This window comes from Dermacentor variabilis, chromosome 4 (assembly GCF_050947875.1).
Source record: "Dermacentor variabilis isolate Ectoservices chromosome 4, ASM5094787v1, whole genome shotgun sequence".
In the NCBI taxonomy this organism is placed as follows: Eukaryota; Metazoa; Arthropoda; class Arachnida; order Ixodida; family Ixodidae; genus Dermacentor; species Dermacentor variabilis.
Genome location: NC_134571.1, coordinates 161,747,257 through 161,768,564, shown reverse-complemented (window position 1 = coordinate 161,768,564; position 21,308 = coordinate 161,747,257). Strand labels below are relative to the sequence as shown.

At 47.4% G+C, this 21,308-nt stretch overlaps 1 protein-coding gene across 3 annotated transcripts in view; it reads left to right on the top strand.

Annotated features, from left to right (window-relative positions):
* Positions 1-21,308, top strand: part of LOC142579910 (bridge-like lipid transfer protein family member 3A) — a 103,758-nt gene that overhangs the window by 55,956 nt on the left and 26,494 nt on the right. For all 3 annotated transcript variants that reach the window (XM_075690582.1, XM_075690583.1, XM_075690584.1), the window contains exons 12-15: positions 1,701-1,977; positions 13,290-13,567; positions 13,978-14,335; positions 19,428-19,820. In XM_075690582.1, coding sequence (XP_075546697.1) covers positions 1,701-1,977; positions 13,290-13,567; positions 13,978-14,335; positions 19,428-19,820 — 1,306 coding nt within the window. The remainder of the gene's footprint in view (positions 1-1,700; positions 1,978-13,289; positions 13,568-13,977; positions 14,336-19,427; positions 19,821-21,308) is intronic.

Sequence of the window (21,308 nt, the reverse complement as noted above, 5' to 3'; positions counted from 1 at the left end):
TGGTTTGTTTGCGACACGAGGTCATAGTAGAGACGCTGCCCCTCGAAGCCTAAGTTACTCAGTAAAATGGCTTTCTTCCTCTCGTCTTGCAGTGCCTCGCATCGGGTCGCCTGGAGAAACATGCAAAAAGAATGTTTCCATGTGAGCCGCGGTACCAAAGGAGCACCGGGTAATGCAAGGAAAGGCGGCATAGGGGGGTGTGAACGACATGCTGGGCACCGAGCACAAAGGCGGGGGAGTTGAGGTGGACGAAGTCGAAGTAGCGTCTTGCATGCCAGAAGCAGGGGAGCAGCAGAAGTAGAAAAGCAAGGGGACGTAGGAAGTAAAGTAAGCGGTTTACCTCGTCGCCAATTTGTTGTAGCTCCGACGGGGCGGCCGGATGGAGGATCTACGGCATGAGGCCTAAACGGCCGGGGTGCGCAGCACCGCAAGAAAAAGTTGGACTGCTTCAGTCGGGGAACCAGACCAAGAATGATTTTATTTCTTCGAGGGGTAACGGCTGCAGGCAACTTACAGTGTTTGGCGCTGAGTGGCGCCCTGACTTAAACGACCTAAAACTGAAATCAGAAGCCAACCCAGGATACCACATGAATCCCTTTCATTCAACCCTTGCAGGACTGCAAGATTTGGCAAGATTATTCGAAAAGCCAAATTTAACTAATGACAGCATAATGAATGAATTCAAATCATTTTTTTCTTTCTATTGCTTGAAGTAGTCTGTAATGTTTTCTTGTTTGTTGCTCTTGAAGCGCGACTAAAGCAGCATGACACGAAGAGTTCAGACATGTTTAAAGATTGGCTCAGTATGACATGGCATAAAACAAGTGGCAATGGATTGTGCCATGGGCTGAAGGAGTGTCAGCCACCAAAAGACAAAAATAACATTTTATGAAACAGCGTCATGGCTAGGGAAGCATTGTTTGCCTAATTTCTTGCGTTTTCAAGCTTTTAGTAAATGTGGTGCACCTGAAGGGGCACCGGTGTGGATTGGTGGCAATCGATTTAACTGAGGCGGCATGTTTTCGAGTTCAACTTAAATGAATTTCCTTCCATTGTAATGTATGTTCCGTCAGCGAGACATTTCAGTGTGTTCAAATGAAAGGAAACGTCTAATTAACCGACGTTGAATTAACAAGAGTTGACCGTTTTGCAGTGCAGATATTTAGGTAGCATTTCTTGTTTCATGATGCAGTTCTGCAGAAAAGAAAAATTATTTAATTACATTCTGGGGTTTTAAATTTCGAAAGCAAGATCAGATTATGCGTCACGCTGTAGTGCACTAGGTGACCCTGGAATAATTTTGACCACCCAAAGGTTTTAATGAGAACCTAAACATCACACGACCATTCTTGCATTTTGCCCCCATCGAGGGAGCGCCTGTCACAACCAGGTTGAACCTTGAACCCCCGAGTTCAACAGCACAATGCCATAGCCATTCGGCCAACTCGGTGGGCGATTCTGCAGAGGACAGAGCCACCAACCAGCATATCTGCAGGAGTAGTAAGAGGTTCCGTGTTGAGCCATGTTGGGCAATGACAAAGTTTCCATGACACAACTCTGTAGGGACTTTAAGAAAAACTGCTTCTGAGATGCAAGGCTCATTCAAATTCGAAAGTTGAAGGTTCACACGATATATTAATATTAAAGTATGGTAACAGAACACGTACGGACAGATGCGGATGTGCACCTTGGATGTGCAGGTTGCAGTGCCCCAGTTTGAGCGTGAGCGCCCCCTGTTCCCCGAGGAGCACTCTTCCGGTGAGGAGAGCCGCGAGCTGCGTCTAGGCTGCTCGCGGGCCGTGGCCACCAACTGGCGCCCGGCCGACAGGGGTGCCTGCCTAGAGGCCCTGGGCAGGGGCCCGCTTTTCTTCGAGACCACCAGTTTTCCTTGGCGACCTGACGGAGGAGGAGGGGCCAGCCCCGATCCCCCGCCCGTGCACCCGTGCTTCCTGCAGGGACAGCAGCAGCGCTCCAGCGGTTAGTGGACATTCCTTCGTTTCATTGCCACTCTGAAGTACCGCACTGGCATTTATGAAACAATGGCTTGCAGGCACAGGGAGCTCAGGGGCCTAAGGAAGCTAGTTGAGAAATCCATTATGCTGACACATTCACTGCTGCCTTGGCTTTTTTTGACAGCGAGCGGGGATCAAAAGTGGCCAAACAAGGGTTGTTTCAGCCGGAATGTAACATTTCAGCAATGGGACTTGATTGTTGCTTGGACGTAGATAAGTTGCCATGCTTTTTACTTTTCTTTGTTTCATTTTGCTGATTTCATCTTGTTTGGTAATTACAATGCACTACAGTCGAACCTCAGTATAACAAATTATTCAATATATTGAAGGAAATTTAGAAGGTTTCTCTATGATATAACCATGTAATGAATGCACTCAGTGTCCAATTTCTTTGGAGTCCCCAGGGACTGCAAAAATGGCCATAAATTCAGCCAGTTCGAAAAATTGAATGCATCCTTTTACCAGCCCCCAAGATCTCAAATCACCACAGACACTCCGTAATAGCTCTGAAAGCCAACCTGTACATTTATCAGGTGTATCGGTGCTCATATTATAACAGGAGACAGCATATGCATGCGTGTATAATTAAGGAGTATGCGTGTCTCACGACAGTGGCCCCTTTCTACTCTTGGTATGCTTTACAGCAATACACTTCTTATGCTTGACCGCGTAACACTGCTGCATTGTGGCGAAGCTGATTTTTTGGAACTGGTCTTGTGCAACACTTAACTCTTGCCATGCTTTCCAAGCTTTGATGTCATTAGTGAAGATGACACAGACAGCACTGGAGTCTGTGTCTCCTGCATGCTGGTGATTATGGCCATGTATTTTGGCAGCATTGCTGACAGTGGCAAATTCTTTAAATGAATAACACGGCACCGAACAGCAGGAAGCTTGGCAGTGAATGCTGAAGCAGCTAGACCCAGTATTGCCATAGTGGCTACAGCTTTCAGAAAATTGGCTTGCAAAAGTGCTGATTTGAGGCGGCATGATTGTCAAAATGGCAGTGGAGGTGGCTTTCATTAATGCCGTTTCGGACCTGTGGTTGCGACAGAAAGTCCAGGAAACCAGACAGTGAAGGATTTCAGACTTTTATTTTGTCGCATTATGATCGCACCTTGAACCTGCTGCCACGGAGTAAAAGACATGGTACTGTGGCGACGAGCGACCACGTAGACCGGTAAAGTCTCGGGTTCTCGCAGGAGAGGAAGAACCGACACTCGATCTCTTAGCGTAGCATTGTTTTTAATAATCTCCTTTGGAACGCTAGCCCGTGCCGGAGCGTGCCAGCCGCTCGTGCCTCGTGTAGACGCGAGCGTCTATGTCATCTCTCGTGCGACGCCGATGCTGCTGCCGCTACAGTACGATTCAGCGTACAATACGATATTGAGCTCGCCAAAACTGCAGCCAGATCCGAGGCGTTTTGCTGGGCCATAGTGCCCTGCATTCCCTCCATTTATTTAGTTTGTTTTCATACAGAAGGAAGGAACGAGAGTTTGAAAGGGGCCTTAGTGCCCGATCGGATGCCCGACGTACAAAAGAACTAGGTGACACGTGGTACGACTCAGCGTCTGATACGGTGTTCGATACGACAGTACGGCAGCTGAATCCAAGGCTTTTTGCCATGCCATAGTGCCTGGTCGAACTCCCGGCCTGCGACAAAAGTAGGAGACACAGTACAGTTCAACTGTGTCGGATGCAATGTCTGACATGCCAAAATGGCAGCCGGATCCAAGGCATTTTGCCGTGCTGTACTGCCGTGTTGGATGCCCAGTGTGTGACAAAAGTAGGTGACGCGTGGTACACATCGGCGTCCGATACAGCATTGAATGAGCCGAAATGGCAGCCGGATCCGAGGACTGTTGCCTTGCTGTACTGCCAGTTTGGATGCCCAATGTGTGACAAAAATAGGTGACACGTGGTACACCTCGGCGTCCGATACCACGTTCAACGTGACAAAATGGCAGCTGGATCCTAGGAGTTTTGCCGTGCCATACAGCTGGATTGGGTGCCCAGTATGCGACAAGAGTAGGTGGCACGTGGTATACCTCGGAGTCCAGTACGGTGCTAGACGCACCTAAATGGCAGCTGGATCTGAGGCATTTTGCCATGCCATTTTGCCAGATTGGATGCCCAGTGTGTGACAAGAGTAGGTGGCACATAGTGAGCCCCAGCGTCCAATACAGCGTTCGATGCACCGAAATGGCAGCCGGATCTGAGGCTTTTTGCCGTGCTATACTGCCGGACTGGTTGCCCGTTGTGTGACGAGTAGGTGGCACATGGTATGCCTTGGCGTCCAATAAGGCGTTCGGCGCACCAAAATGGCAGCTGGATCCTAGTAATTTTGCCGTGCCATACTGCCAGATGGGATGCCCGGTGTGCCACAAAAGTAGGTGACACTTGGTGTGCCTCAGCGTCCGATATGGCGCTCGATGCGCCAAAATGGCAGCTGGATACAAGGCATTTTGCTGTGCCATGCTGCGAGATTGGATGCCCGGTGTGCAATAAAAGTAGGTGACCCACGGTATGCCTTGGCGTTCGATACAGTGTTCAAAATGCCGAAATGGCAGCCGGATCCAAGGTATTTTGCTGTGCCGTACAGCCGGATTGGATGCCCGGTGTGCGACAAAAGCAGGTGACATGTGGTACGCCTCAGTGTCTGATACGGCGTTTGACACGCTGAAATGGCAGCTGGATCTGAGGAGTTTTGCCGTGCTGTACTGCCGGTTGGATGCCCGGTATGCTACAAAAGTAGGTGACACATGATATGCCTTGGAGCCCAATACGGCATTTGACGCGCCAGAACGGCAGCCGAATCCAAAGTTTTTTGCTGTGCCCTACCGCCGAATTGGATGCCTGGTGACATGTTGTTTGACTCGGTGTACAATACGGGGTGTGGCGCGTAGGAACCGAGGCACTGTGCCAGGTCGTAGCGCTGGATTATACACCTGACGTACACAGGTGTCTGTTCCAGCGCTTCGGCACTCGAAACTCATGGGATTTGGCTGCTGTTCCAGAGCGTTGGAAGCCGTATCAAACACCGAATTGTACTGTGTGTCTTATATTTTTTGGAGGTTACCACAGAAAATTATTCGCTCAAAATTTTACCCCACATAAAGAACACAACCACAACTTTGCGCAAATTTCTCTGCAAATAAAGTGCAATCATTATGCGAGTAAATGGGGTGTCGTGAAGGTGGCCAAATTATCGGGCATGTCCCAAAAATTATTTAATTGACTGTGTACGCTTATAATTAATATCAGATATAACTATGATACAGTCAAACCTCGATATAACAAACATGGATATAACAGTTTACCGAATATACAGGGTGTCTACCAACCGGGAAAACCGGGAATTCTCAGGGATTTTTAGTAGTCTGGAAAAACTCAGGGAAAACTCAGGGAATTTGTGCCTCTATCATGGAAAATTAGCTGTAATTTTATTGAAAAGGTCGAAAGTCGCGGTAATGCTGGCTCGAGTAACAGAGCGGAATCGTAACGAATCGTCTTTGACGCCCTGTCGTCGGCTGGAGGAGTTGCCAGTGTAGAGTCAACGACCGACTTTCCGGATTCTCGATCATTTGGGTGGCTTCGCGGCACCACCACATACCCCATAGAGTCAATGTATCAGAACGTCTGAAATTTCGGACGCAAGAACTCTTTGCCGTCCGATAACCGCAGGTCCGAAACGGCATTAATCGAAGCCACGACCGCTGCCATTTTGATTACCTCGCCGCCTCGAACCGGCGCTATCGCACGCAGATCCGCTAGCAGCCGTAGCCACCACTGCGGCAACGCTACGCCTAGCTGCTTCGACGTTCGCCATTAAGCATCATTCCGTTCGGTGCCGTGTTTGTTCATTTCTCCGCTGTCGGCAATAATTTTGGCTTCGAAGCTCAGAAAGCACGACGCATTCCATAATGCTGGTTCCTGAAAGTTAGTTTCGCCTCAGTACAGTCGTGTAACGCGGTGAAGCATTAGCAAAAGTATTGCAGTGAAGCTTAACAAGCGTAGGAAGGGGCAATTGTCACGGGACACAGTATGTATTCCTTAATTTTACACGCGTGCACCCGCGCTCTACTGTCGCAGTAGGAGCACCGGTATGCCTAATAAGTGTACTGACAAGCATTCAGAGCTTTTCCAGACGTGCCTGCGTCGATTTGAGCCCTTAAGAGCAGTAAAAGACATGCATATTTTTCGGACTGCCTGATTTTTCGGAAGTTATCGCGGCCCCTAGGGGGTCCGAAAAATCGGACGTTTTACTGTAAACTGACCACGAGTATGCTTCAAATGGTCTGTAGTGCGAGCGCGCGACAAATGGAGCGCGCAACGAGAACAGGAAGGACCAACGCATTGAGGAATGAAGTATGCGGGCGCTTCTTTGAAGGAGCCTGAGCTCAAAAAACACTTGGCTGACGCCGAGATGCAGGTGCGCCTCATACAGAACAAAATAAACTCTTTAAAGCAGTGAAACACAACACTGAGGCGTCGTGCGCTGGCTGAGAGTATATGTCAGGACAGTTAAGGTTGACTTATGAGCTGTTGAGAGAAACTCTTAATTGTGACAAAATTAGGGCCTCATACCACTGAGCTTGCAATCAATTAGTATAAATAGCTCAGACTCGAAAATATTTGCTTCTCTATGCATCTATTTTTTATTTGTATTTGAGAATGTCTGACTCGATTTGCAATTTCTTTCGAAGACATCTTATTTGCTGTGCATTTTACTAACCTCTCCCTTCAATTCTTTTTTTGAATAACATAAACACTACATAGTATTCAAATTGGATTAAGTCGGCTCTTTTAAAAAAAATTTTCATATGCTTACTAAAGAGTGACAGCATCGGGCGATAGGGTTGCAGCCCGTCTTGACATAAAACATAGTTCTGCATCACTCGGGGAATTTCGCAAAGGCACTTAGGGAAAACCTGGAAAACTCAGGGAATTTGGAAATGTCAACTTGGTAGACACCCTGAATATAACAAAGTAAATATAAAGTTTGCTTGGTCATGCTTTATTTCATTGCAGCATTCTCCTGCTACAACGAAATCAGAAGTGCTCGATTGGGCGCGATATCAATTACAGCGAAGCAAATTTTGTTTGCACTTGTCTCAAAATATGCATTCTATTAGCAAAAATGTCTAGTACAGTCACCGACCAGCATTTAAGGTTACTGATCTTCCAGACCTGTGCGATTATTTTCGCTTATATGCGGCACTGCCACCTTCACCTAGCACCAATGTATAACAGGAATAAAAAAAAAAAAAAACTCAGTGCCCTTCCACTTTGTGAAGGATGACCAGCGAAGCTATGCATGTGGGCCCCTTAATGGTGAATTGCACTTCCGCCGCAGGTCGGCCCAGCATTGCACTATCTTCAGGATTGGCCCATGTGTGGGGAATGCTTAATGCCTGCTTCACCTCCGCCACTGGTCGGCCCGGCATTGAAGAATCTTCGGGATCAGCCCACATATAGGGAGTGCTTAACCAGGGTGTCTACTAACTGGGAAAAGCGGGAATTCTCGGGGATATTGAGAAGTGTGTAAATACTCAGGGAAAACTCAGGGAATTCGTGCTTCTATCAGGGAAAATCAGCTGTAATTTTATTGAAAGGGAACGAAAGTCGCGGTAATGCTGGCACGAGTAACAGAGAGGAATCGCAACGAGTTGTCTTTGACGCCGTGTCGTCGGCTGGAGGAGTTGCCAGTGTACAGTCAAGGACCAACTTTCCGGATGCCCAATAATTCGGACGGCTTCGCGGCACCACCACATACCCATAGAGTCAATGTGTAAGAACATCTCTGAAAACGTATCTGAAATATGTGCTGTGACACCTGCCGGGACAGCAGGTCCGAAATGGCATTAAACAAAGCCACCACCGCTGCCGTTTTGATTACCTCGCCCCCAGAACCAGCGCTCTCGCACGCACTGCGGCAACACTAGGCCTAGCTGCTTTGACGTTCGCTATTAAGCTTGTTATTATTGGGTGCCATGTTTTTCATTAAAAGAATTCGCCGCTGTCAGCGATAGTATCGACTCCGCCTTTGTGGTCCTCACGATTGGCTTCAAAGCTTGGAAAGCATGGCACATTCCCGAAAGTCCACTTCGCCTCAATACAAAAGTGTTATGCGGTGAAGCATAAGCATGGGAAGCGGCAATTGTCACAGGACACAGCATATATTTCTTAATTATACACGCGTGCACCCGCCATGTCCTGTCACAGTACAAGCACCATTATGCCTAATAAGTACTGGCAGGCCTTCAGAGTTGTTTCGAATGTGCCTGTGGCAACTTGAGCTCTTAAGGGCAGTAAGCAATATGCATAATTTTTTCGAACTGCCTGTTTTCACGGCCCCTAAAGAGTCTGAAAAATTCGATATTAACTGTACAACTGATCAAGAGGATACTTCAAGTAGTCTGTGGGGCAAACGCGTGGCGGAAGGAGGACGAGAGCGCAAAGGACCTATGCATTGCAGGATGATCGGGAAAGGAAGTGTGCCACCGCTTCTTTGAAGGAGCTTGAGCTCAAAAAACAAAGTGTTGGCTGACGCCAAGATGCAGGTGTCCCTCATCTGGACCAAAACAAACTCTAAAGCAGTGAAACACAACACTGAGGTGTTGTGCGCGGGCTGAGAGTATGTCAGGACAGTTGAGGTTGACTTACGAGCTGTTGAGAGAGAATCTCACTTGTGACAAAGTTCGGGTCTCATACCAATGAGCTTGCCATCAGTTGATAGAAATAGCTCATATTCGAAAATATTTCCTTCTGTATGCATCTCCTTTTTATTCATATTTGAGAATGTTCGACTCGATTTGCAATGGGTTTGAGGACTTTTTTTTAACATATTTTATTCGCTGTGCATTTTACTAGCCCCTCCCTTCTGTTTTCTTTTGGAATAAGATAAATGCTACTCCTTACTATTCAAACTGGATTAAGTCGTAACATGATTGCTAGATTGTGACAGCATCGGGCGACATGGTGTCAGACCATCTTGACATAAAACAAAGTTCTGGGTTACTCAGGGAATTTTGTAAAGGCACTCAGGGAAAACCTGGAAAACTCGAGGAATTTGGAAACAGCAACTTGGTAGACACACTGTTAACGCCTGCTTTACCTCCACCACGGGTCGGGCCAGTTTTTCACTATCTTCAGGATTGGCCCACATATGGGGAATGCTTAATGCCTGCTTCACCTCCGCCACAGGTCAGCCCGGAATTGCACTATCTCCGGGATTGGCTCATATATGGGGAGTTTTTTGCTTACCATGCCGACACGAAAATTTCCTTGGAGGGTAGAGGCATACAGCTTCACTGTAAACACTTTGACGCTGTACAGTGTTTCGAGCATGAACCACGTATACCATACTGCAAACCTGGTAGCCATGAACAAAGTTGCCGCCATGTCGACAGGCACAAAACTGCATGTTTAGTTGCTGGCTCCAGACGAAGTGGTGCTGATTAGATCTAGTGGCCTAAGCACTGTGACTGGTAGAGGGGCTGGTGGCAAGCCAGTGTGGGAAGCTCAATGCCAGTATTTTCACACTCATAGACATTATCAGCAATCAAGCATCACATGAGATGCACAGGCCAGGCTGACGGCCGTAGTATTGGAATACACATACACATGCGGTCCCCTCCGTGTCCGAAAAAGTCTGTCAACGACGTGCACATTTTTGCCAGTGGCCTGGCTTGGTTGGACGTTTGTGCATTCACGGTGATGTAGAGCATATGTAAGTAATTTGTTGTTGTTCCTGTGCCATGTATCAACATGGCAAGATGTCAAAGGGGAATCGAAATCCACATGAAACACTTGGCTGGCCCATCAGAGCTTGCGTATGTTTTGCACAGACCTGATCACGAAAATTGCTGCGCCATCTGTCATGTTGGTAACCAAAACTTTCGAAAGTCACGGGGTGCATGGCATCTCGAAGTAACCGTAGCTGATCTTGGCGCCTTTATATGTTAAAGGCACCGAAAGGGTTATTTAGAGTTGGAAACATGTATCGTGGGACATGTCTCACCCCATTGACAGTTCCTTTAGCACAGTAAGGCAGGGGGGGGGGGAGGGTTGGTGAGTGCACCTCTTCTCCATCTCAGCCGTGGCTGCTCACGGGTATATGCACCGCTAAGCGGCATACACGGGCCACATGCCTGCCATATGTTGTGTGTAATCATCATCGGCAGGTGCAGTGGGTAAATAACACCGGAATGGCTGGTGCCTCGATGCACACCGTGTTCCCGCATGCCTAAGGGAAGATTATGCGTAATCTCGAATTTCCGAAACATAGTGAAGTGTGACGCAGCCCGAAGCATTCGCTTCCTTCTACCTGCGCTCTTCATCACACCAGCATTGTGACCTCGAATGTCCGCAGTCATCGAGTGAAATCTGGGGCAACATAGTGCAAGCATCACGCTTTCTGAATGTTCCGTTTGCCTTCTACATCACTGAGTAGGCGGTGTTCAATTGGCACTTCTGCCTCACCATGCTGACCACCTTTGACCACGACCACGAAAGTTTGGCACTGGTGAGCAATGAGAGCATAAGTGAGCATCTGGAAAGGGAGATGCCTATACAATCTTGCCCCTTTTCATGTTTGCCTGTGTGCACATAGCGTCATGCTTGTTGACCCTTACCTACTGTGAAAACAGAAGAAAATCTTATCAAATTTACTGGAAATTTTTCTGCACCTGCTTTGTTGAGCTTGTTTTTCTGAACAAAATAGCGCCATTATTTTTATTCAGTTGGGTTTTTTTATTTCACAGATTGCGTCAAGAGATAGCTTAAAGAAGGCTTCAGTGCATGGCCTTAGTGTCGTGCAAAGAAAGCGTTTTGCAGGGCTCGATACACTATGAGAAAAGAGAATACGAATAAAAATAACCTAAGCAGTGCAAAAACATGCACATAAACTGTGGCTACTTACCGCACCTCCTAATGCAGTTAGTAGGCCATCTTCATGTGGTAAACTCGGGAGGCAGCCACAACGTCCTCCAGTCCATCCACAGAATCGTCGTCAGAAGGCTCCTCAGATGAGAACACATGACTGTCCGTTCCTGTGCAACACTACAGAGTTGTCGCTTAAGGAGGTGTTGTCAAAATACTTTCTTTTAGGGGTGCTTTGATTCTCTCATTTCGAGGAGGCAGCAATGCTTTATGCAGGGGTGTCAGAGGCGGCAATTTAATGAAAGGCGAGACACAAATGGCACAACATGGACAAGTGTTACTATATAGTGTCAGGAATCACAACTAGGTGCAATAGAATGAGTATACTTGTCATATGTTTACTGTCGTTCAAATTTTACAGTGAAGCTGTATATGGCTAGGGTTCTGTGCATTTTTGTTCTCAGTGAACAAAAACTATCATGATCAATGGCTCATACCCCCGTAAGCATTTATGCTCTCGCAAGCAAGCAAAAAATGCAATGGCTCATAGCCCATAAGGCAGAGGCTACAAGCACTCAGCAAAGTGAAGCGAACAGTGCTTAAATTCTTTCTAATCTCGCATACAACATACAAAACAGCATATCGAAAGCTGTTATCAATGGCTCATACCTCAGTAAGCATGCAAAAAATGCAATGACTCATTGTCCCGTTGTGTACATGGCTACTCACTTTGCATGAATTAGCTGTGATGACACTAACCCTGTTGTCGTTGTCAGTGATTTCAATGTGCATGTGTAGGTGCCGAAAATGGAGCGGTTTACACGTTCCATGTTGCGGGCATATTCCTTGCAATGCTACACCGATCCGGCCCAACCGACCACCGAGGGCCATACGTGCATCGATTTTACATTAGCAAAGAATGTGATTGTAGTTGCAAGTGAAATAATGACCACCAATCAAGACAATAAATGAGTGTGCGTGCCTTTAGTCATGATGACCACCCATCAAGATGATAAACGAGTTCGTTACTTTTGTTCAAAATTATGTGTCACCTTTGTGTCATGTGCTAAACAGCTTTTCTGGTACACCACCTTCACAGAGTGGAATGGCTCATGATTTTTGTTTATGTTGGCTATAGTCATTGGTTACACTGGTACAAAATTTCATGACGACTATACTTGTCAACGGGAGGTAAAGGGGTAATTTGTAAGCGAATGTTTACTGCAATTTGTATGGCCGATCAAATATGAAGCTTACTTCCTTTAGTTGTTGCTATTGCTGTCAATGCTCCGCCTTTTGGCCGAAAGTGGGGCTTTCTTTTTTCTTAGCGAGGATGAATCTTTAACTTTTCACACTTCTGTTTTAATTTGTGGGTGCTATCTCGCGACGGGCTGCAGGCATTAAGCGCAATCAGCCATGGTGTCTTAAGATTTACGGCACTGCACTACATGCACCAGCGCTCGTAATCGCACAATTATGGCCCGATGTTCTTGTGATACTTTGTTTATAAGTGTTTACTGACAAGCTTTGGGAACCCGTAAAGTTATTTGTGCTGTTGAAACTTTAAAACCTTCACTTAATGAAACTTGCGATTTAAAGGAGTTTTTCGCTGTGAGCTCAAGTTTGTTATATTGAAGTTTGCCTGTGTTGGGCACAAGCCTTTGCACACCCACCATGTTGCTACCTGTGTCCTGAAAAATGCCACTGGTGGACCAGTGTTCATCTCACCACAGGTGATAATTTTCTGGATAGCAAACTGGCTTTGCAAGGTTACACGAGAAGCAACTTTGGCATTGGTTTTCTGAGCTGTTCTGTGGCTGTTCAAGCATTTCCACCCGCCATGGTTGCTATGCTTTCCTGCCACTGGGCACAAGGCCACAGCTTTAATTCCTGGCTACGGTGGCCACAACGAAATTGAGGTGGAATGAATTTTCATATATTTATTTATTGAGAAAACTACATGGTACCCAAGGGCATAATTGTTGCGGGGGTACATTTCGAACAATACCAGTACGATGTCAAAAGAGTAGGAAAAACATGAAACCGAAAGGTGATAAACTGGAATAGAAGGAACATTTGTCTCTCATGCTTTGGGTGCACTTTCGAGAACTTGGAACTCAAATTAATCAATGACTCCGCATTACATCTCTCAATACCCGTGTATTGCTGTGGAATGCGAAACCCACTTGATTGATCCGCTGGTTTCCTTTCCTGCCTAGCTCTATGACATGGACACACAGGCAAATTGGCATTCTGTCTTTGACAAATTGGCATGCAATTCGAGCAGGAGAGCTTGTCTTTCCTTGCTGTGCTGTGAGCTATGAACTTAGCTGCGGCCTGTTTTACTGCAGCACTTTTGCACTGTCATGCAACCGCCATGCCTCTTTGTTCCAGGAGACCCCGAAGCTGAGGCGTCTCTGTGGTCGGTGCAGCTGGATCCCTGCTGGGCAGAGTTTGTTGAACGCCCCGGGTCAAGACCACGGGCCTTTGTGGAGCCACTGCCACTTACGCTTTGGATAGCTGCGCCATTCACACTAGCATCACACGTGCCGCTGCTGCTGCACGTGCCGGCGCCGCTGCGGCTGCAGCTAGGGCGACGAGAGTGTGCCTTCCTGCTGCGCTTGGCACGTTCGGCCGCCGTGCTACATGAGCAAGCAGCTCTCGACAGATTGGTGTGTATGCGTGCCTTGAGGGCAGTTTACATAGCTAATGGTTAATTCTAGTTCAGTGAAGAAAAGTTGACAATACAGGGCAGGTTCCACCAATAAAAGTGGGCTGTGCATTATCTGCATCCCTTGGCATTATTGAAGAAGTGTGCTCTTGGGGTTCCCGTTGGCTCCCCACACGTTCTAAAGCAGCCAAGCAAGCATTGTAAATGTACAAATGATTGCGGTATCACACAAAAGCAGTTGTTGCTTTCTTACATGACAATCCACACCCTTGTAATCTGGCCTCTTCTCAAGCCTGTGAGTGGTGCTACTTAAATGTCGTAAATCTGCATACAGAATGCCCTTTTTTTGTGTCTACAACTGGGCATCAGCTTAGAGCTTGCAGCAGCATTGAGAAGTGTTGTTTCTCGCAGGCCATCCTTGGTCCCAGTGGCCGGGCTCCTCCATCTGTCAGCGTGACGGCATTGTGGCCCGGGGTAGAAGTGACACTGCTTCTGCCGCCATCACCATCGGCAAGTGCAGCCATGGGCTCGGCTAGCGACGGCTCAGAACGGCCAGCGTCTTCGACCACCACAAGTGAAGCTGACGATGTGCCGCCACACGGCACGGATGACTCGCCAGACTCTTTGCTGCAACATTCACTTCCGGCTTCTATCAGCGTGCCTCTACCAGTTCCACCAGGCTCTGGGGAGGCAACCAAGGCTCCCCCATGGACCTTCCGCAAAGGACTTGCTACCGTAGTGTCTGGAATAGACGCTGTTCTTGCCAAAGGTGAGTTAGGATTTAGCTATTTGGGCTTGTTGGTTCAACATATTGTTACGTGTAGAAAGACAGATGAAAGAGGCTATTTACAAACACTGGAGTCAGGCAGCCAGGCCGACATTCGCTCGCACCAAGGGCACCGACCAACTTCGTCGTTCTCGCAGCGGCTCTCGTCTCTTGAGCATCGCTCAATGATATCGTAATACTACTCCCGCCCCCCCCCCCTGGCGGCAGAAGTGCCGTCACAGTGCTGTTCAATATCCAGGGCACATGGAGAGTTGTAGGGCTTGAGTCTGGCGACGTGGACAATGTCACTGGTTGTCACAGCGGAGAACGTAGTGGGTGTGGCTAGAACGATTTCATAGGTGACATCGGTCACTTTACAGAGCATGCTATATGGGCCTGCGTATCAGGACAGCAGTTTTTCACAAAGGCCAACTTTGTGCGATAGTGAACAAAGCAACACGAGGGTGCCGGGCACAAAATGGACGTCACAGTGACAGAGGTCGTAGCATCGCTTCTGTTTGTCTTGAGACACTTGTAGACGAGCGCGTGCAAGTTGGCGAGCATGGTAAGCATGGGCGATTGCATCACGAGTATAATCGCTAGTTGAAGTTGTGGCAGACGGAAGCACAGTGTCCAGCGGTAGCGTCGGATCGCGGCCTTACAAGAGGTAAAACGGAGAAAGGCCAGCAGTTTCGAGGCAGGAAGTGTTGCGATGAGGTTGGGGCAAATGAGACTGATGACGTTGAGGTGAGGGCAAGCAGCTGTAGCGAAGGTTCGGAGCAGGAGCATCAGCGGTAGTGGATTCATGGCGGGTGGTATAGAGAACGGAAAGTCCAAAGGTGCCGGAATAAGAGGTGGTGTATGTCCGAGGAGGTGGTGGCCATCGGTTGCGGCAGTGACGAGCGACGTGGCCGATGCGACAGCAGTGGAAGCAGATCGGCCTGTCATCAGGGGTACGCCATTCGGACGGGTTGCGGCGATATGTGTCAGAAAAGGACTGCTGGGGACGAGGAGAGCCGGTAGAGAACTGGGGAATGCTGGGTTGAGACATTGAAGACACGGAGTTCAGACCTATAGTCTCAAATTCCTGTCTGACGACGGCCTGAATCATCGCAACGGTGGTTGCTGGTGGATCGGGAGGCGTCGTGGAGAAAGCTGGTGAACAGGTGGCCTCGAATTCGTGGCGAACAATACGGGTGACGTTGTCACAAGTGGTGGTCTGACGCTGTCGACCCTCACATGTCGACGTAGCAGCAGTGTTGAGTAGCCGCGTAATGTGTTGTGAGATACGGCGGCTCTTAGCTTGTTCAAGGCGATGGCATTTTTTTTATGGTGGCGCCGATAGTTGAGACGCTGCTGAAAACAAGCAAATTGAAAGCGTCGTCGGCGATGCCTTTTAGCACATGTGCCACTTTATCTGTTTCGGACATAGCATCGTCAGCTTTGTGGCATAGAGCCAAGACGTCGAGGATATAGGAAACGTACGGCTCTGTAGATGACTGAACACGAGACGCAAGAGCCTTTCTCGGGGCAATCTTGCATCCAAAGGGGTCACCGAACAATTCCCGTAGCTTTTCTTTGAAACTGTCCCAACTGGTTATCTCGTCTTCATGCATTTGGTGCCACACCCGTGGGCTGCCACCGAGGTAAAAGATGACATTGGCGATCATAATCGTTCGGTCCCACCTGTTATTAGCACTGGCGTGTTCATAGGGCTTGATCCAGTCGTCAACATCCTATTCCTCCAGGCCATGGAACACACCTGGGTCGCGATGTGGGGCAACTGTGATGATTGGAGCAGTCGGACAAGCTGATGCTGTTGCAGAGGCGGGCTCGTCACCAGGAGGCATGGTGGCAAGCTCGATGTGCCGAGCTCTTCGAAGTTCCATGGTGAGGTCAGGGATCGCTAACCTCCACCAGAATGTTACGTGTGGAAAGACACAGACAAAAGAGGCTATTTACAGGCTATTTACACTGGAGCCAGGCAGCCAGGCCGACATTCGCTCACACCAAGGACACCGACCAACTTCGTCGTCGTTCTTGCGGCGGCTCGTCTGTTGAGCATCGCTCAAGCACCTCCACCAGACATGTTACGTACGAAGACGCAGACAAAAAGCTATATACAAATATATTTACAGGGAAATATGCCGCACTTGGCCAAGAGGCAACCGCCCATGCTAGCCTCCAATCGTTGTTGTCGTCTTCTCACTGCTCGCCTCTTCGTCATTGGAAATACTGTTCCATAGCAATATTGACAAAATGTGGTGCATAGGAAGAGACAGAAGAAGCAAGACGCAATGCCAAAGAGACTAACGCTTGTCTATTGTCTCGCTTCTTCTCTCTGTCTGTTTTTCTCCACTACAATTTGTCAGTGTGAGTGAGGATGCTGTAATGCTATTGGAATCCTTGTCTGAACTCATGTTGAAAATTCAGTGTTGCTGACAAATAATCAATGAAGAAATTAACACGTTGACATGAACATAGCACTTTTCTAACCCCCCCCCTCCCCCCTCAGTGCTAAAGAGCCATTCCACAACAAGAAAAGTTATGACGACTTGTTCACCTTTATTTCCAGACATAGGGAGAGTACATTTGTGTGTGCACCGATGCTCATGCCAGCATCGAAAGGAGAATGCTGCCCTGGCTTGCTTGGGCAGAGGTGATTGGGAAGAGTGTGATGCTGTGGTCTATTTGCTTCATAACTTTTGCAGCCAGACTAACTGTGCATCTTTGGCGACCTTTCAGCCTCCAAACACAGTCCACACATGTACTGTTGATATCAGGACAGCATGACGGTAGTGGCGGTACAAACACAACTCAAGCATCCGTATCTGTGGCTGGTGCAAAGTCTGATCAAGCCGAAATGGTTGGTCACTTCACGTGTGCTGTCTTCCGGCACATCTAGTGTTGGAGGTCGTGTAATCTTGTCGGACGTGCATTGAAGCGAGAGGGGTAGCCCAAAGCGTTCACTCCCCTAGGTAGGCACTCTTGATCAAGCCTGCACTGACAGCAAGTGTTTGCGGTCATCGAGCGAATTGGTTTGTGTTTGCTTGTGTGTGGGACACCATATTGAATTAATTGAATTAATAATTGAAATAATTGAATTAATAGAATTAATAAGCAACTATTTACTGCAATTTATACAAGTGATAAAACTACGAACCTGATTTGTGTAGACTAATACTTTGCTATTGCTTGACTGCTATGTCTTTTGGGTGAAACGGCGACATTTTGTTTTTCTGTTACTGGATTTGTTTTTCCTTTTTCTTTTGGTGCAGATACCCAGCAGCCATATGCAATTCTTATAACCAGTAATGCGGTATATGAACATATTAGTAAGCGGTTTACCATATATATGCGTGTGTAATGGTTGCAGGTATTGTTTCCAGATTTGGGGAGAAAATCTATGGTGTGGCTGTTACACGGAGGAAATAACACAGTGTTTTTTCTCAGAAACATTTGCGATAGTACTTGCCTTTATTGCACTAAAGTACTTACACATGTTGCTCCCTGTCCCAAATGAGGTCACTCTCCGCCCCATCGAGCTTGTTAGAGATTCCCATCTCTTTGAAGCTTTTCTCCATGCTCTTGACAGAAACTGTGCCCCACGCGTCAAGGATTCAGCAGCATACGTCCACGAGGGATGTGAAGTTTTGCTGACGAGTCGGTGTTCTCTGGTGAACGGCAGTTGCGATCGACTCAGTGTATGCGTGGCAAAATCCGCATTTAAAAGATCGGTTTACTGAAATGTCCAGTGGGTGAAGCTTAGTAGTGATGCCTCGAGGTACGACTGATATTTCATTTATCATTAATAGTATAAGTGTCAAGGTGAAACAGTAATTGCCATTTGATGATGAGTGCCAACCAGATTGAAAGCACATCATCCGCATCTCAATATGGCTCAGGAACTAGGACTAGCTTAGCCTAGAATTAATTAACAGCACTTGGCACGGTTATACCGATGATGAACCACTGCAGAATCTGCCACTCGCATCAGTGTGCCCTTATAGATGGCATGTGTGTAAAGAGCAAGCATGAGCAAATATGTTTTGTCACATAGAGCAAGGATGCAAAGTTAACTTGTGCTGAGAAGCTGAAATGCTGCTGTGATGAGAAGTTGAGATGTTGCGACATAGCGACAAGGCCTGTACACAAACATACCAAAACTGGGAGTGCCAGCTGCATAGATCACAGGCTGCCTGCTCTACCATGTGTCCTTAACTGTCGTATGCGGGTAATGAAAGGTGCCAACGTTTGGACGATTTGCACCTCGTATGAGAATCTGCTTCATACCATGGGACTGTCTTCTCAGGCTGGGTGCATACAAGAACAAGTAGTGGGCTGTCATCCAGGTAAACACTGGCACAGCCCACATTGTGTGCATTGCACAGGTGAAGGTATTAGACCCAGGAGATTAAGACATTAACCTAGCATGCTGTAAAAACATGGGGAATTCATGGAAGCAGGCCCAAGTATGATGAATATCCAGTTAATCTAGCATGATAACAAACAGTGAAGATAACTGTAAGTGCTGGTATTTGGTTGTAGTCTGGAAGAGTTGTGATAGTGCAGGTGTGTAACATTTGCAACCCTGTTTTTTCTTGCCAGAGGGAAAGTGGGGGAAAGAAAACAATCATGTTCGTTTCCAATACGTATTATCAGGTGTGCATGAACGTCCGGAAGAAAAAGGCCAAGGAAAAAGTAGATAGGAGACAGAATGAAGGGACAGTTGGGTAATGGGGCTGTAACGAAAGTTACTCTTGTGCAACAGAACAGAGGCTCGTAGAAAGACAGAGGCTTCAAGTGATAAATAGTGGCCAAACAAGGGGTGGCTCTGGAGCCACTGTTTTGACAAAGAGACGTATTCTTCAGGGCAACAGCTGTCTCTCCCCATTGTTTCTATGACAAAGACAAGTCCCCTTGTTGAAAGGTTGGCTCCAGAGGGACGTCTTTTGTTCGACTTCGCTTGGTGTTCGTTAGGTTTCATACACACAATGGCGTAACACTGGTGATGATGTACAGTGACCAGATGTATTATATTATTAACTCTGAAACCAAAAGCTGAGACACAAATGCTCTCACATTTCACGTGCAGGGGCTGCAGATGGTGAATTGGAGTCTGTGGCAGATGACGACACTGTCTCTCTGCGGAGCGACCTTTCTTCGGACTCTGACCAGCTGCTCCTTGCCACCGGGGCACTGGATGAGGTGCTAGGTCGCAGCGGTACCGCCGAAGTTGCACAGGACGCTGCTGAGCTTCTTGCCCTGGACCACCATGGTGGCAGCGCACAGGCAGCAGCCATGATGGAAAGCGCAGAGTGGCACAGCGGTCGTGCCGGGGGCAGCTCGGGGCGTCCCTGCGTTGCCGTGCGCCTGCAGGACCTGCAGCTGGTAGGTTGGGCAGGCTCCGACGGCACCACGCTACTGCTCCAGAGTCAGCACCTTGCTTTGGAAGAGAGGCACACGGCAGCAGCTGCTGCGTCCACGGGTAAGTCAGCCTTTAGAGAAATTAGAGGACCCAAATGTTTGGGGCTTCAAAAAGCGTTTTGTATGCCGGCTCCTGGACACACAGGAGGTATGAGTTTTGTGACGAGGTGTCTCCCTTGCAGTTTGTTTCTTCAGCCTGTAGCAGTGTCACTGAGGCTATAAGTAAAGTTACAATAAACAATTTTAAAAAATCGCGACAAAGGAATGGCTTTTGGCTTGTACATTGGTATTTAACAAAAATTCTGTGTTAATACATTAACAGCAAACAATTTACTAAGCAGCACTTTCCGCAGTACTGATAATTGGAACGTCAACACTTTTTGCCACAGATTCTAAAGGTGCATTTCTCGAAATTGGTGCTAAGCATGGGATTTCTGCTGAATGGATAGTATACTTCATCACTGCTTGGCTTCAGTTCTGCAGTTTGGACATGTGTTCTAAGGTGAATGATTGCTAATGTAATTAGTTAATGTTTGTTGATTAGTTAACACCACTGTGCAATCTGTATAGCAAGTAGTCTCCACCTCTTCAAGCAATCAATCTAGCTGACGTGACAGAATTTCTATAACCTAGCACAGGAGATCCTTTATAAGCCTGTTTTCATTAATACAGTCCACGGCCATTACAACAGACCTCCATAGCGTACTTTCGGATATAAGAGATCATTCTTCTCACTTAGTCTGCACAAATGTTATCGATGCAATAAATTTTGCTTTTAACAGACCCAAATCTGAAGAACAATCGGTTACAATAGACAAAGCTATGTGCAAATTTTGTCTAGATGGTGTAAATGTAATGTACTTTGCTGCGCTGATACGTGCATGCAGCAATGTACTGCATACAACTATTTCCAGCCGCTTGCAGAATGTCTGAAAACATAGTTTTCTTTAAGAATAGACGTACTAGCGGCAAGGTTCCAGTGTGGCATAACATGCAACACCCAGTTGAGAATTTTCGGATGAACAACGTACATGGTTCGCCACTGCCCGCTGCTGCCAGCTCAGTGCTGGGAAAGTTCTGTGATTGTCGCCAGGCCCAACCTTGATTTGCTTAGGCCCAACCTAGAACTAACCTAAATTTTGAAGCTGTAGCATATGGTGCTTCAAATACAACCGCTGATGATTGAAAAATACATTGTTTTGATAGCGATTTATTCATCAACGCATCGATTCACGCAGAAAAAGTAAGACAGGATACTATGTATGGCATACAGAAGCACATGAAGCAGTTGAGCCATCCTGCGTGCAGTACAGCGGCATCCATGTGCAGGTTCCTAGTCGAGCTTGCCTCACAGCGCAGCTCGCGTTCGTACTACAGGTTCGACAGTGGTCGCCACTTGTCTTAAAACATTATATTAAGACATCAGTTTATTCTACCAAGCACTGTTTTGTGTGAAAAGCTCTGGCCACTGCTTTTGTTGCTGGCGGCAGAGATGCGCTGAACGGGTCGACCGGCTCCCTGCCGTTGTGCCAGCCGTTATTGCCATTCG